This window comes from Glandiceps talaboti, chromosome 15, assembly GCF_964340395.1.
Source record: "Glandiceps talaboti chromosome 15, keGlaTala1.1, whole genome shotgun sequence".
Taxonomy (NCBI): Eukaryota; Metazoa; Hemichordata; class Enteropneusta; family Spengelidae; genus Glandiceps; species Glandiceps talaboti.
Window position 1 is genome coordinate 18,701,820 of NC_135563.1, and position 17,923 is coordinate 18,719,742.

The 17,923-nt window shown below is 35.2% G+C and overlaps 1 protein-coding gene across 1 annotated transcript; it reads right to left on the reverse strand.

Annotated features, from left to right (window-relative positions):
* Positions 1–3,371: 3,371 nt before the first annotated feature.
* LOC144446398 (ADP-ribosylhydrolase ARH3-like) lies at positions 3,372–17,146 on the reverse strand. Its single transcript, XM_078136152.1, has 6 exons — positions 16,760–17,146; positions 15,619–15,715; positions 14,996–15,206; positions 14,666–14,868; positions 6,227–6,414; positions 3,372–4,703 (listed from the first exon to the last, which is right to left on the reverse strand). Exons 1-6 carry the CDS (start codon positions 16,923–16,925, stop codon positions 4,423–4,425), a joined length of 1,146 nt encoding a protein of 381 aa, XP_077992278.1. The 5' UTR covers positions 16,926–17,146; the 3' UTR covers positions 3,372–4,422.
* Positions 17,147–17,923: the final 777 nt, after the last annotated feature.

Genomic DNA, 17,923 nt, shown 5'->3' on the forward strand with positions numbered 1-17,923 from the left:
AACAACATCAACAACAATTCTTTCTACTTGTCAATGTCTCCCTAACTCATTTACCCTTTCTCACTGCCAACTCACTCACGCATGCATGCACGCACGCACTCACTCATTCACTGACTCTCACTCACTCACTCACTCACTCACTCACTCACTCACTGAAATAACCCACCCCCATCCATCCACTCACTCACTCACTCACTCACTCACTCACTCACTCTCTCTCTCTCTCTCTCTCTCTCTCTCTCTCTCTCTCTCAATAATTGCTGTAACAAAAGTACTTGTAATGGCAATAAGTAATTAATTCATGAGACTAAAGAAATCTAATTAACCATCACTTTTTAGGTACTAAAGGAACTATAGCTAAATGTGTCTGTCCCTCATCTACTATTGGTGACTGCTAATCACGTGGTTTATGAAACGATAAAAACGCCAAGATCATTGTGACTGGGTTGACAAGTACAAGCCAATGACATGTAATTCAATATGTTCAAAAGTATCAGTGTCACAAATCCAAAAGTTAATTTCCCCTTTCACGGGATTACAACCATCTACATCTTAGAGCCTTGCTATTAATGCGTTCACTAGAGGCTTCGGGCTGTCGGTCTGTGTATCCCAGCAAATATTCACTCAGAAACTTTCTTCAATGTTTCCTGGGGGATGTCGGCATCCTTTTTAACATTTAAAAATTGATAAGATAATTGAAAATCGTTTATATCAAACACCTTTATACGTTTAAGCCCCGGTCTTTACAACTAACGAAGTCGATTGCTTCAAAATTCTAAACGGGTTTGTCAGATATTGTTAGCTAGGACCACTTTTAGAAAATAAGACACCATTTTTGTGCTTATTAATCGCTTTTAATCCCTCTTAAGCAGTGAGAAAAGACTGAATATCATTCTTTTGCGTTTGACAGATTTCAATGGTTTTCAGACGACAAACATTATGAATCTACTGAGGTCATGACCTTTCATTCTGACACGTCAAATGGGTCTACAGAGGCGTATGAATCGCACCTGAAGACTACACAGCACGCCTGGGGAAACATAAATTTCAAACAATTGGCCGGTTCATTTTAGCGAAGTGGAAAAGTGGGAGACGTACTATGAACTCGTTATAATATTGCAGCTGTGAGACTGTGATTAGACTACGGAGAATGATGCACTTCGCATGCTGAGTGTTCGACGAATATCCGATAGATCTCCCTCTGGAAAGTGAAAAAATGTCAAGCAACGGCAAAGAACGACACTCTCTACTGATATGTCACGCTAAGGGTGTTTATACATAGGTTTGAAAGTCCTGGGGGAGCTATCATTAGCGTTAATTAGGCGAGAAGTAGGGTACGGGGAACACGTGGTGAATACCCAATCAAAGTGACGTCTGACGTCTTTATTGTTTTTATTATTTTAGAATTCGAAAAACATTGCCAAGAAATTAAACTGCAACTAGTATTACACATTGTGAATAAATTTGTTCTAATCATAATTCTTTTTTTCTCTCTGATAATCTAATATATGATATTTAGCTAAAATATATGTAAAAGTAGAAATTAGCATATTGCATAAATTGGACTAAATTAGTTTTGAAGTCAATGTAGCTTCTCCGTACATTTCCCGCTGACTCGCACTAATTAAAATGGAAAACACGCGCAATACAACTAAATTGGACAATTGCAATCAACAAAATAGACAACAGATGTATTTTTCTTTGGTTGCAACCAATAACGACAACCCTTTCACGTAATTTACCTGTATCTCATTTGAAAGTGTAGATTCTCCGCAAGTCGTCATCGACCTGCTTCCGTCTGCCAGCTCCACCGCCAACCATAGATATTTGCATTTGTACCTGCCCCAATTTACGCTATAGAGGGCAGGCTTTCACCAACACAACTTCACAATCGGACAGTCTGAGATTTGGTTTTAAAAATGGGTGTGTATGTGTAGGGAGTATGGGGAGGGGGGGGGGCTAACAGGGTGAGGAGTGGTGTAAAAATCAGAAAATCTGAAAAGAGTACAAAAAACTAAATGTCGGGACCTCCAAAAGATAGAAATTATGAAATCGTCAAAATTGACCATGCAAAGTATAAGGTATGTTACCTGGGCCACCATTTTTGTTTTTAAGTGAAGGTGAGGTGTCTGCACATAGCTTTAAATATATTTTCTAAGATATATCATGACTTTTGTTTTCTATAACTTTGAAGCAACATTTTCTAAATATATACTTGCCATTCAGAATCCTATGTTTACTTTCTCATTATAAGATACAGTGTTTGAAGTATTTTCTGACAGATTGTACACACCTTGCAAAGATGACATTACAAATACTTATTTTTATACTTTTTGAACTTGAAAATACTAATATCATTTTTTTTTTGTTTCTCTAACTTTGAAACATCCTTTCACTAAATACTTACATTCAGTACCAATGTTTACTTTGCCATAAAAGATGCACTGTTTTGGTGTATCCTTGTAGATTGTACTTCATTTGAAGGTAACGTTATTATTTATGCTTGATGAAGTTTCAAATACAAAAACAAGAGGTTATAGTTCCCTGCAACAATGTTTTCCATAAACACTCAGATAATAGTTTTGCTCACACCCACAATGCATTGCTTGGGCACTTCCTGTCATTGCTAGTAGATTTGAAGGTAACATCACAGAATGAACACTTCAGTGGATAAATAGCCATCCTTTCAATGTGACCTTTGACCTTGGTTTCTTTCAGTGATGATCTCAGAATGTGATATGTTTGAATGAATAATAAAGCTATGTACTGAAAATTAGAACCATAATAACAAAATTAACAAACAATGTATCATGAAAACATGGTTTCTAACCCTAAAAAAGTGCAATGTCACTGACTACAATGGTGGTCATTTCAGCAAACATGTTTAGTTTGGTTACAATGAGATTTATTTTAACACAAACATGTTAGTGGAAATACTATTTTTTTCACATTTTGGCTAAAATGTGTTTTGATTGATACAAACTTTTTGTACCGATTCACTCTAAACAAATCTGCCTTTTTAGATGTCAGAATTTACCAGTGAAAGTGGTACCATTTTCAGTCTGATTTACTTTGGCACAAAAATTGTTTCAACTGAAAGCTCCGTGCCAAAATACACACAGTATGTTCACAATTAATGTAGTAAGTACTGGTCATCTGAAAGATCTTTGGGATTTTTACTCCTAGTGCATATTTTTCGGTGATTTCACTCACATCACTTTTACACAAAAAGACCTAATGAAAGCACAAAATATATTAAATTGGTTTATTGGAAATAATATCAGAGAAATCCCATAAACTTAAAAAGTCTATCATAAGACATTACCTTATAGAATTATTGAAAGGAGAACAAACATCAATAAAACCTGCAATTCAAAATGGCTGAAACAACAGGCAACCAACTCTACAGTTATTTTGTTTGTTGGTTGTCTGTATCTAAATTAAAGAATAGCTCAAATTATTTTGGAAAAAAGAGCTTTTGGAAGACAAGAGGGTAAACCGCTTAAATTTTGTACATTTTCGGATCTGACTTGCCACAATTTTTTGTGTCACTTAGTTCTTCAAGAAAGATGTTATCAGTCTCTGAATTCAGTTATGAAAAACAAAATATCCCAAACTTCTTGTTAATCGACAACTTGTGAGAGAAGAGACTGTAGTTTGAGCACATCTGGTAGAGTGACTCTGATTCTGATAGTAAGTAACCTTGCAGACTGAGGTACTTGAGTCACCTTCTTTGTGATGGATCAGCAAAAGTAGAAACTGTCATAAAACTGCATTGACAACTCTGTCAGCAAAATAAGTGAGTTCGTGGTTCCTGAGAGTATGCCGACCTCCCTTGACAAATGCTCTATTTACACACATGACAACCACTACAATGAAACCAGAAAACCACAAGATACAGTCCCTGTACTTTCTGTCCATAAATTTAGAGCCCTACCTACTAACTGTCAACGGAGTTGGCATGAAATAGTGGAAAAAGTCACACACACTATCATGTATGGGGTCAAAGGTCACATGCTCCCCCTTTTGAGGGTCAAATGTGATGAAATAAGGTAAAGGTTACACAAGTACTTGATTTTGGATAAACTGTCAATTTTTTTATTTACATGGAATAACCTTGAGAATTTCTAGAAGTTTTGAAGATTCTTTTCAACTAAAAACCAACATTTTTAGAAAAAATAAAAATGTTGAACATTTAATATGTGCGCTTTTTTTCACTTCATTACTATTCCACACTCATGCAGAGTTGTATTCTGTTTGAACAGAAAATATGAGGTTATTCGTTCGACATCATGACAATTCAGTCTCAAATACATCACTTATTCTTGAATGCTTGAAATATGATTGACACTTATTTCTTGGCAATAACTTCTTAATCATATTATTTCAGCTTCCGATGGATATTCACTTTAATTCTGAACTTTATTCTGTGACAAGTTCATAAAACTGATTTGCATACTGCACTGCATCATCCATTCCCTCACAGCATGTCTTCCAATTCTCAGGAATACTCTCCATCCCATAATATGCACCAGCAATGGCACCTGCCATGGTTGCTATGGTATCAGTATCTCCACCCAATGATATTGCGTATGTGATTGTTCTGACAAGACCATTGGAGGATATATTAGGACTGGGTTTTAGACAGTGTAGAAATGAAAAAATAGCTGTAGGAACTGATTTGTATGCAGATACACCATTACCTGAAAGAATGATAAACTGAACAATTCAGTCACTGAACATACATATTTTGGCTCTAAATGTATTTTAGATTATTTAGCCAAACACAGTTTTGTCCCAGCATGAAAATGGGATAACTTTCACTGGTAACTACAGATTTATTTAGGTGGGTGTAGATTTTACTAATTTAGATACAAAATTGATGTGGCTATAAGTTCAAAGCAGCCAACAGATTTTATCTGCCCATATAAAATGGTGCCAAAATGTGAAAAATTGTGTTTCAGTTGAAATTGTTGTGAGTGTACTGTTGATGTCACTGTAAGCCTTCACAAGATCACTAAAAGTAGAATGTACCATGTTGTATTACACAAAGCAGAATGGAACAGACAATGTCATTGGTCATTTAAACCTCAACCAACAAATATCCATAGCTCTCAGCCAATCAAAATGATTTGTGCTAAATTCAGATGGGCCGAGCTGCTAAAGCTCAAAATGTTTTGTCTTCATTTATCTCAAATGAAACTTTTCTTGGTGATAGCATACCGACATGTCAAAAACTGCACTTCAGAATGATTCACATGTTTCAAACTAAAAATTTGATTGCACATATTAAGGCTTTTTTTAACTGAAGATCATATCTGGTATTCAGTGAAAAAATACCTGGTTGCAGATTGCATGAAAATTTACAAAATTTAAAAATATACCCCTTCCACCCCTCAATATGTGCCTTTTCAATATTCCATCCTCTCCATAATGTGTCTTTTTGTGAAAACATAAATGAAAACCTTCAAATTACCAAATTCCATTTTTTTTACTAAAAAATGGAAAAGAAGAAAAAAAGGATCACAGCGATTTGTATGATGACTGGGTTTTCTTTTTCACACTACAAATATTTAGGTAACTTATTCGCACTAAAACAGAATTCCAGCAACATTTTACCAACATTTAGGGCGTTCTCACTAAAAAATCTGTCAGTACTCCCTCCACTAAAGAAAATCTACACAGGATGTATGTTGTCGTTAGTTTGATCATTGTTTATTTTTCATCTTTTCACATCCAGGATCTGTCAGACAGCAGATGCCAACTGTACGGTGTAGGCTTGAACTGTTGTGACCCTCACCAAGTCCTACTTCATGCTACTTTGCAGTACAACTGTCAGTACTGTGAATCTGTTACAGCTGGTACTATAAAACTTTGGGTGCTATATACTATGGCTAGGAAGTAGGACACCAAAATGGATGTGTTATTTTTGATGAAACACATGAACCAATATTTGATATGTAATGAAACAACTAAAACAAAATTAAACCTTTTTTTGATGGAAAAAAAATTAAAGTAAATGTACGTTTATGAAAAATTTGGAACAGTTTACTTAGTAATTTGACAATGACATGATACACCTGTAAATACATCAACCAAACAAACATAATCTGATCTGCCTAACAAATCATATTTTGCAGCATAATATTGTTTTAGTGTAAAGTTTCTCACAAAAAATAGTTCAAAGTTTTTCAGGTAAAAATTAAAAATATTTTAAGTTTCTCACCGAGTATTTCAACAACTCTGTCAGTTGTTGGGTCTGGGTCTCCCAGCAAACTTTTTAGTTTCTTTAATTTGACGCAATATGGCTTTTCATAAATTACATCTTGTGGATCAGCATTAGTTTCTCCACCTTTGACCTTTAACAAGCAATCTTCACCTTTGACCTTTGGTAAGCCATCTTCACCTTTGACCCTACCAACAGAAACAAATAAATATGAGACTAAATCCTGCTAATAGGCCCATTATACTAGCCTTCGCTGCAGACAATAGTCAATTTTCCGGTTCCAAGATGCATTGCATGACAGGACATTGCTTATGTTGTTAGATTTATTCTTGTTTTGTCTTTATTACATTTGAAATAACTTTTTCATCAGGAAATGATGGAGAGACATGTTTACCTCTTTGATTATGAGTGATTTTATAGAAAAAAGACTAAACAGCATCAATGAGAGAGGAATATTACGGATGAACTCAGGTTACAGTCAGGTGACAACCATTCCCCTGAGTAGCGCGTGCAACCCCTCAGTGCATGCACAATACATGGTATTGTATAGAGAGATTGCAATGCATCTTGGGACCAGCCTCCCCAAACAAAGCAAAAACCACAAAGTACTGCCTAGATAACAAAGTATTGGTGACTTAACAGAGATATTTCTCTGTAAAATTATAGACAGTGGAGGAGAAACCCTCCACCACTCTGTATGGTAAAATATACATTTTAAAAACACTTCTATTAAATACTATGCCCATATTTATTTACAATGTTTGAAACATTTGATATCCATGACAACCAAACCATAATATTTATCACAATGCATAATACAGCTCAAGACTGCAACTCAGTTGGTTAGCTTACCTCATAGACCCTCCATTTGGTGGAGTGGCTACGCTTACCTAAGTTATAATTTAGTTACAAATGTTTCCAGTGTTTTGGCATGATCAGACATGATAATATAGTCATTAGCACAAGGTGTGAAAGGGAACAAATACATTGTCATGGTTACTTTCAAAGATGTGGACCTCTTGTCTTGAGAAGGAAATGGGGATTTAAGAAAACTCTACTGTGAGTGTAATCTGCACCAGAGTGGGACAGTAAGTCACAAAGCCCTACAGCAAAATTGTTCAAAGTTAAATTTACAGGCCACTTGGTACACATTCATTCTAATGAGTTCTATTTAGCAAATATGTAAATTTCATTCATCACATTAGTTGAGAATTTCAGGTGGTATTACACAGTCTTCCATTGTTTTACTAAATGACCAATTAGTAAGACACTGGAACATTACCAATCACTAATCAAAATAACAAGCATTATGCTATTAAAGGGTTGGTCCTTTTAATTTCCATAAGAAAAGACTTCAGACCTTGAAACCCCTCAGAATACCTATTCAAATCTCTGCTAATGGGTCTGCACCCATTTGGGTAAAAACACACTGAATCACATAACTACATTCACATGCAATGATGAACTAAACATGACTTAATATGACAGTGTTTGTCGAAAATTTGACAAGGATATTTGTCACTTTTTTGTTTTTTTGTTTTTTATCTATCTATCTTTAGTTGTACTTTTCTAAGTACAAAAAATTGCAAGTCTCTCATAGAGAACATTTTCTCTCAGATTTTAATAAGAAATATGAGAAATAAGAAAACAAATAAATGACCAAATAGAAATAAAATTTTCTGTATCCTATGTAATTTTAAGAAATTAAATTTTCGACACACAGAGATATTAAATTTTTATATTTCAATCAAAATTACTTATAATACGTAGTGAAAATTGATATGGAATTTACTGGGTGGGTAGCTTGCAATATAATATGTGTTTGTTGTTTAACATGGATTTTCTTTCTGGTTGGAGGGATGTGGTAACACACAAAGCCGAAAACATCTTAGGACCAAAGCCGATTCAGAAATTTGCTGGTTTCCCCTACCCCAGGGTAAAGATGGAATGCCATATGGGATGGTGGTGATATCTAAGTGATTATTGTAAAATTTCTATTGAAAACTCACTGTAATGAAGCCAGTTAAGTTTCAGAAAAAGCTTCCAGCTGTTACCTTATTTCCGAGTTTTATTTACAGTTAACACCAAACTTCCTTATTACTTGGTAAATGTATGACGTTGACTTAATGAATACCTAAATATCTTCAAAATACAATTTTTTGATCACTTTGATTCAACATTTGATAAAATGGGGAAATTTAGAAAGGCAAAATTGAAACCACAGATTGGGAAGTACATGTACCTGTTGCGCATAGTGAATTAAATACTACTTTACACAAATGCCGACAAGAAGACACCGACTTTAATGCCCTAAGTCTAAAAATATAAATATGGCTTCTATAGTTTCAGGATGTGAACATCACAAATCTATTATAAGGAACATGATTTTAGCGCTAAAACCGACGCTTGTTTGTATATCATTTTTGGGGACAAGAATTCGTTTCTCCTAGAATTTTTAAATCTAAAATAATGAAATAAACAGTGATTTTGCTAAGGGTGGTATTAAGGAGGTAAAATATACCCTAGTTCTCTTGTCATTTTACTGAGAATTTATCAAAAGGCTCAATATATGGGAAACTGCTACTTTTACTGGTTTTTCCCTTTCCTGTAACAGGGGTCAACATTCTTAGCAAAGCACACTGGACAAAAGTTGCAGGTTGGCAATTTGAGTAAAGAAATCTATCCACAGTTTACAACAAAATAACAACTGCAGGACATTTTCTATCATGTGTTTTTGTGACAACAATGTTTGGGTCTTTTTGTGTCAGCAAGGCAGGCGGACTATTTTCAGTTTTATGAAAATCAGCTAGTCCCTGAGGTGGGCAAGTGCACTTCCTTTTCTTGGCGGAAATGTACCTTTTAAGTGACGTAGCTATGACATTTTTTGGAAATGTCCATCTTCTGTTTTGCAACAGCTTGACAGGTTTTTTTTAGCCCAAGGTCATACTTTGCTGTACGTATCTGCCAACCAGTGTTTTAATTCTGTAGTAAAATCAAAATATCAAGATATTCTGTGAAAAGACAGTTAGTAATAAAAAATCATGTTACAGGCTTTCACAAATAATTTGAAGTATTTTGAAGTCATTCTTTGGTTGAGAATTTTTCCTAAGCTAGGACAGAGGTTCGAATTTAAACAAATGTGACAGTTCTCAGAAAATATGAACAGTGTTGTGGTGAGAACAAGGAAAGAACAGCACTTGTACCACAGTTCAAACACATTCTAACATTTCGTGCAGGAAATCGTGGGCAGCTGTGCAGATATTTCTTACAGCAAGTGTCTCTATTGTAGCAAAGCCATTTTTTCTTTGTCTTTGGGTAAACCATGTATACCTGCTAATGAAGACTAAAAGGTGGGAGACCATGGATTAAGGAGGTGTGATTGTAACACAACACTACAAACCCTTTCTCAATGATAAGAGTCTAGAGGTGAAGCTACTTAACTGCTCTTTTTTAATGTCCTGTCTAACACTGTTTAAAGACTTACTTTCGCGTATTTCACAGCAAAACAAAAACCTCAAAAATAAGTAGTGACTAAAAGGCCTTCCTGTACATGAACACAATGTACCAGTCTGGTGATTAGTGAAAATTTGTCTTTTAGATCTAGCTGAAGACTACAAAAACACAACATTTTCGAGTGGCGAAAATATCTAGGCTTACAGTACTCTGCTCTAGACAGAAAAAATTTCAGTTCTGCACATCTGGCTGATTCACAAAGGTAAATATACATTTTGGCACACAACACTTTTCCACAGAAAGAAAATTTTTCACATTTTGACACCACCTTATTATAGCTGACAAACATCACTTCTATGAGTATAGATATTGTATTCAAATAAACCTGACTATAGTATATCCCCTATGGTTACTATGGTTACTATGAAGAAAGGCACTTTTTTCTTCTTTATGTAATTCAAATTTTCATTCCTCAAGTGACAAAAGTGAATTTGTGCATATTTTGACCTCAGATGATAAACTTCCTCATGGAAAATTTCTTGTAGATGTAAACAGTACGTCCTCCAGTAGTCTGCTAAAGGATTGTATTCACTTTATTTCTGTTTGCTGTACCATGCTTGCTATGGCATGTTGTTATGCAATAAAGATTTACAGTTGCACAGAATCTACCAGTGAAAGGGACTACATTTTCACATGGATTTATTTTGGTGTAAACTTGTATGTTTCAGCTATAAAATAAGCTAAAATAAAGTTTAGAGACATATTTCTGGGAAGTATACATATGCTCACATTATTGCTTATGGTCTGTGACATCATTGAACAGTCTTGTCACCAAAATTTAGCATTTTGTAATTGTTTTTATGTAGACATTCTGGTATTTGAACTCACAAAAATTAACTTACATGTAAAGCAGATTGCAATTTTGTTGCTGTCTTCTGCATGAATGTTTATGTATTTAGTCAATTATAACAGCTAAATCTTGGTTACAATTTAAAACAGTACATAGAAATAAAACCACAGTCCTTCTACCTTCGTGAATAGTATATATAACTAAAAACCCACAAGTGCCTGTGGGTTGAAGTGGACTTTTTAAAAATAAATTTCTACATCTATACACACATTAGGAGAAAAAGTCATACTTAAATCAAATTTTTGTCCCAACAATGCCAGATTTATGCACTTGAAATTCAAAATAAAATTACTTCAAGAAATTTCATAAATTGAACAGATTTCAGACATGCAGTGAAAACTTAAAAGTTGTAAATTCTGCCATTGAAGGTGGGGAAGACTATTATTAAAAATCCAAGTTTATTTTTTAGGAAAAGTTGGGTTACCTGAAGCAGACAAAATGTGAAATATAAACAGACCCAGGTGTGCTAATGAAATGTACATGAACAATGCATCAATTTCATGGCAGGAGAGTTCTTCCTACACTTGAGTTCTAGGTATGTGAAATATAACCTTTTGAAGTACCCTTGACATGCTGGTCAACAATACTTTAACACAACCACAGCTTTATGGATTTTTGGTTACTCAAAACTGAAAGGAGGGATACCTGTTACTCTCATTGAACTAAAAAAATGGATGAAAAGTGTTTAGTTTATTTATATAAGGGTATGGGAAGGATGAAAGGGTCACAATCAGAAGCTTGAAAAATCACTGTTTGTGTAACTTTTTGTGTTTGACTAGTCATTTTATATCACGCTGTACACGTTCACACAGAAAATATGGTATTAATACCCTTTTCATTCTATGTCACCTTGTACACGTGTACACAGAAAATATATTTATACCCTAGTCATTTTATATCACGTTGTACACGTTCACACAGAAAATATGATATTTATACCCTAGTCATTCTGTCACCTTGTACACGTGCACAAAGAAAATATGATACTTATATCCAAGTCATTCTATGTTACACTGCATATGTTCTCACCGAAACTATATCAATACCCTAGTCATTTTATGTCACCTTGTACACGTGCACACAGAAAATATGATATTGATACTCTAGTCATTTTATATCACATTGTACACATTCACACAGAAAAAAACGGTATTAATACTCATTTCATGTTACATTGTACATGCTCAAACAGAAAATATGGTGTTAATACCCTAGTCATTCTATGTCATGTTGTACACGTGCACACAGAAAATATGTGATTTATACCCTAGGTCATAGAAAATATGGTATAGGTGAGTAGCTTTGGGACTTTGAGACTTTCTGCAAGTAAACCCACTTCAAATGACAATCTATCCCATAATGTGAATGCAGAGCAAATTACTTCACTCTCCAAAATGGCTGACAGAAAGGAGTAAATGTAAATTTTTCATGATAAAGTTTTCAATACAACAAATAAATAAAATTAAAAAAATAATAACAGAGGCAGTGAAAACAATGGAAATAAGACCGACATTGCATGGCAAGGTGTTGTTATGGAAACAATAATAGAAAACACTCACTTTGAACTGATTCGACAAAGAATATTGAATATTGAAAATGGAAGCTGACAATATTACTTCAATTTCATGTTCAGTTCAACAAATGAGGATTCCTTACTGAATCTGAATTCAAACCAAGACAAACACAGATGGCAATGAAAGAGAAGAGAATCCCTAAAACAAACTTTGTCTACTGACAACTTTCCACTAAGCAAACGATACTATGCTATAGAAAGTGCTCCTTCAACAAACAAACTTGAATTACTCACACAAAGCTACAATAACATAGTAACCAAGGTCATGTGATCAGGTTGTGTGATAATACACCATTCAGTGTAGTAAATAAACACAAAACCGATTGTAAAAAAAAATCCTGCTTCATAGACTTTCAATCTATCATGAAGGTAATTTTAGAAATGGAAAATTGAACTTTTTCACTTGAAGTATTTCCTGTGTGTCTCCGTTATGTCGAGGAAAACTTGGGTCCAGCTGAAATATTTCCTTGTAGTCTTTTATCCCATGTACTGAATGACAAGACACTTCTGTCTCACTGAAGGAATCATTTGATGGATGTCTACAATATTTATAAAAACTTGCCAGCAAGGTAGGTGGGTATGGGTTTGGATGTTTTGCAAGAGTCAGTTGTCAGTTTTTAGAGTGACTTCTATCATATCAATAGCGCCCTCTTTGGCCAACAATTACTTTAAAATTTAGAGGTCAGTTTTACGGTGACTGCTATCACATAAATAGCGCCCTCTTATCCAATCACTGCTTGAGATTTAGATGTCAGTTCTAATACTTTTATAGTGACTGTTATCACATAAATAGCGCCCTCTTTGTCCAATCACTGCTTGAGATTTAGATGTCAGTTCTAATACTTTTATAGTGACTGTTATCATATCAATAGCGCCCTCTTTGTCCAACCACTGCTTTAGATTTAGATATCAGTTGTAATACTTTTATAGTGACTGTTATCACATAAATAGCGCCCTCTTTGTCCAACCACTGCTTTAGATTTAGATATCAGTTGTAATACTTTTATAGTGACTGTTATCATATCAATAGCACCCTCTTTGTCCAACCACTGCTTTAGAGTAACTTTACACCACCAAAATACCAGTCTATTTTGAATTAAAGTACATGCTCCTGAGATGAAACTCAAAGAATATGAAGAGTATTTCAAATTCTAGAGATTTCCAATAAGGTGAAGTAGAATATCAAAGAAAAAATTGTTCTAGATTGTTCACTTTAACTTTTAGCATAAATCTAATTATGGTCTAGTTATAGAAGCTTATTGGTTATTTCAACTTACTGAAATCAAACAACTTGTTTGCTAGCTAGTTTGGCTAGTTTAAATCACAATCTATGTTTTTTGCTTCACTGTTTCACAAACTGCTTACAATGTTAGCAATGACAAACAATAGCCACCCCCCCCCCCCAGCAGTTTTAGTTATCAGCATGCCTGTTTGTAAATATTTACAAACTGTTCACTATATTATAATCTTGACTGGTCTTTCCCTTATAACCAATGGAGGACATAACTTTAGAAAAACTTCCATCTCCTATTTTACATGAATTTTCAAGAGGGCGCCATACAAGGCTGAGACATTGCAGTGCCAAACCTGTCAAAAAATTTGAATTTCAGAAACTATAATTTTAATGTAAATAGAATTCTCAAACAGTTATGTAGACATAAAGTGATGTTTTCTATTTGTGTTGTTTTTATGTAGTAGAGAGATTTGTTTTCTTTTTTTAAAACTTTTTGTATGAAATAAAATTACGATCAACAATTCACGTTTAGTTTTGAGTGTTAATATTTCTGACAAGCCAAGTAAATGACATGTATAGATGACATACACAGAAGTGTCACAGGCTTTAATGACTGATACAGGCTAATAGTGACCTGGTCCATAATACGATGCAAAAACTATAATATCAGCTTTACTTCAAACAAACACATAAGGAAAGTAAGTAGGAATATGTGAAAAAAGATACCCTCTCTATACTTGAAAACCTGTCTAGTTAATGTAAATATGAACTGATCTATATTTCTGATCTAAACTGACAGATTTTTCATCATCTGCACTCCTTTCATCATTCATCATCCATTACATGTTTTGTTAATGATTAACAGTACAGTGATGAATCTTTCAGACTAAGTACAACAAGTGACAGGTAAGCATTTACAACTGGTTACAAACATGGAAAGTAAACAATTGAATACATTAAAAACAATTAATTGGCACAGCATGTTGGTACAGAGACAAGTATGGCTTGACAAGAACAGTTTTATGGCCTCCTTTACATACACATCATCTGTGGATGTGAGCTGTTGTGTAAAGTGGCCATAAAATTGTTCTTGTCAAACGATGGAATGTAATACAAGTCTCTGTACTTCCAACATGCTGTGTCAAGTGTTATTAATCCAATTCTGACCAGTTCTTTACTTTCCCTGTTTGTAACACATTTCGCTTGTAAATGCTTGCCTGTTGCTGGTTGTATTCTACTCAGCTAAAATGTACCAAAAGTCTTTCCTACTTTTTCCTTGGTATTTCATCCTTTATAATAACTTCATCCTCAATCTCATCCATGTACTCTATAAGTTTATCAAGAAACTCATTTGCATCCAGTGAAGATTTGTCATCATGATGTAATGCTAGATGTACAGCTGCACATTGTAATATGGCTCCATTGTAACCATGGTGATGGAAATGTGTCAGCAGGGTATTCTTTTTGGCAATCTGCCAACATTAACAGAATGATCAATTACATAAACGTTATTTGGTGCTATAATTATAGTATAATATCTATCATAAATTTATTTCTTTTTCAAGAAAAATGTTCAATGAAGTGTGAACTATGACCCACCTTGACCATTTCTTCAAAATCATGATATGCAAATAATGCCACAGGAGCCACTCTCATTGCACCACCGTTGCCATAGGAACCAGTGCCATTAAACTGATCTCTGGCTGGTTTGTAAACATCCTCTAAAGATGGATCAAGTAATTTATCGAATACTTTCATAACATTTCGACCATAGGCTCTGAATGGTTCTTTTTTGTATTCCCTGGCAAATCTGTAACAAAACAATGATTTACATTACCAATAACTGATAATTGTTATATAAATTCCCCAGGTGACATTGCTATCATTTGCATCATTTTACATCTGCCCAATTTATTAAAATGTGACTTTTGACTTTGTATCTGTAACTTGAACTATTTCCTCCCATAATTGTTGATATCACAGAGCTGACATAGAGGCTGGAAATAAATGTTATATTAAATACACTGTGTCTACTTGCTGGCTCTTTGACTTAGCTACAGTTGTTATCCCATGGATAGCAAACGAGTATAACGGAGTCACAGCATCGTGAGAATGAGTCACAGTTCCAGTACAGTCAGGACAGTCTGGTATGCACTGGTTGATACATTACAGACATTGCAAGAACCATTGATCGTTGTAATTTGACAATAAAAATACATTACCTTTGAGCCATGTCTTTGGCATTGTATCCTCTGTTCTTGATTAATGATTCAGCTACTGATCTAGCCATAGCAGTGTCATCTGTAAACTGCAATTTACCTGTAATTATCAGAGAGATTTGTTTGAGTACTTGCATTCACATCGTCAAGAGCTCGAGATGAGGCGTGTTTGGAAGCGCCCTCAACGGCAATATATGCATTAGGGAATGAGTCTCGGTGCTACCTGTCGTAGTTCATACCTTTGGTACTGCTTCATGCTGAAGTTATCACATGAGTATGTACTTCATTCCCCTCTCCAGACAAATCATATACCATATGCAACAACATCCCTATTGTGTTGTATAACTATTATCTTGATCCTGTCAATCAAGTTTATAACTTGGAAGTTTATATATTCTGTATGTTGTGAAAAATCCATGGCATGTACCACCCATACGCCTACCTCCCTGAACCAACCAACTGAACCTCGGGCAACATATATTTCAGCTGTAAGATATAGGGATAGGGGAAGGCAGTGGGCAGAGCGGGCAGTTTTCGATATTTTTTTCAGGAAGTAAGTGAATAAATGTTACTACAATATTCACAAGATGTAAATTAATTGTGTGATACAAATAATTAATTTTTGATCATGTGTGTCATCGAAACTGGCGAGGCAGTGCATTGAGATTGCAGCACAACCTAATATGTCAACTGACAACTGTCAATACGTATATTTTACAAGGAGAAATTGTTTTGTTGTGAGTATATAAAATAGCATCCTGTGTAAATTTAACATTAGGGCTTCAACGAATAGTGGACAGAGGCCATATGTCTGGTAGAGGGTAGCGGAGAGAGGGGAAACCTTGGCGAAAATTGCGGGAAGCAGCCAGTGGGCAGGCAAATCTGGCGGGAGGACTGGTCGTGTAATGTCGCAGTGGGAGGGCAGATACGACCAGCTTTCACTTTCCCCTCCAACCTTGAATCAAATGTAAAATTATGTAAATTATTATTAGCAATGTTTTAACTTTCTGTAATAATTTCAGAAAAATGACTCGCTGGCTGCACCTGTATTTCAGTGGACAGTAGTATTTTCGTAACCAGCTGGATTACATGTTTTCGTCAATAGTTTACTACTTTACACACTAGTTGACCACCATCGTCTTACCTCTTTTAGAATACGCTATATCAGGAGACTCAACATGTTGTACTACGGCTGTGTACTCTACTGAACCAAATTCAAAGTCCCATCCCAAGACGTCGCCGGCTACAGCAGCACATAGACACCCACGAAACTTCGATAACAACCTTCCGCTGTGACAAGGTAACGCCATTTGGATTTAAAAGCAAAGCTGTGACACCAAACTGAAACTATCCTGCCTAAATCTCCAACTTTTGAGGAAGGGACAACGAGATATTGAGCAGCCAATCAACTAATGGTCGATCACAACACGTCAGTGATTTATTCCATATAGAGCCTCGCATCACTACGTCACAGCTATAACTCCAAAGGTTCACGCACCAGTAACATCCAAACAAAGTCGACACAATTAACCAAAGATGTCGACTAATGATATGTAACCTTCAGATATATGGGACAAGACATAGATAGACATAGATTTTATTTTCATGGTCCTTTTCATGTGATACCCTTCAATAGTTTTCAATGCGGCATACACTTACATACTTAAAACGACTTAGGAACAACTCCGGTAAAGTTTCCCCATAACTTTACGTCTACAAAAGTTTGTCACCCAACTTCATTTTCAATACTTCAATGTGTACGTAGGGATGTGGGATGGGGGTGAGGGATACCTCCCTGCATGGTATACAATACATATACTTTTTGACTACAACACTCTGATGAGTCCAATCAACGACAGCCAGTTATAAACTGAATGTCCCCAATGTGGTCTTTAACTGTGAGTGGAGGTGTATAAAATCGTAATGATACTGCATAGGAACTAGACTGTCAAGATATATAATCTAGTAATCTAGTTCTCAAACAAAACGCACAGAAGATAGAAATGGTCAAAAGAAACTTGTGTGTAAAGCAATTCATCAGACCACTACTAGAATTCGCCTCTGAAGCACGACGATATGCATGGCATGGCTACAGACGTCGACAGGCGTCACATTGATCACTAACTACACAGGGAGCCCGGATACCGGTTTGTTTTTCACAAGAAACGACAAAGAAATAAACAGTAACACTCACAAACATTCATACTCAACAAAGCCCACACATTTTATTAAACATCAACATTTTTATATGTATCAGAAAAAGATATGTTTCCAGAAATTTCCCTGATCTATGTTAACTTACAAAATG

Bases quoted from the DNA above. Each gene is read 5' to 3' on its own strand.
- LOC144446398 (XM_078136152.1), bottom strand. From the start codon at position 16,925: ATGGCGTTACCTTGTCACAGCGGAAGGTTGTTATCGAAGTTTCGTGGG. The intron at 15,716-16,759 runs GTAAGACGATGG...TGATAATTACAG, and splicing joins TATAGCGTATTCTAAAAGAG to GTAAATTGCAGTTTACAGAT. The intron at 6,415-14,665 runs GTAGGAAAGACT...TTCTGTTGGTAG, and splicing joins GATGAAATACCAAGGAAAAA to GGTCAAAGGTGAAGATGGCT.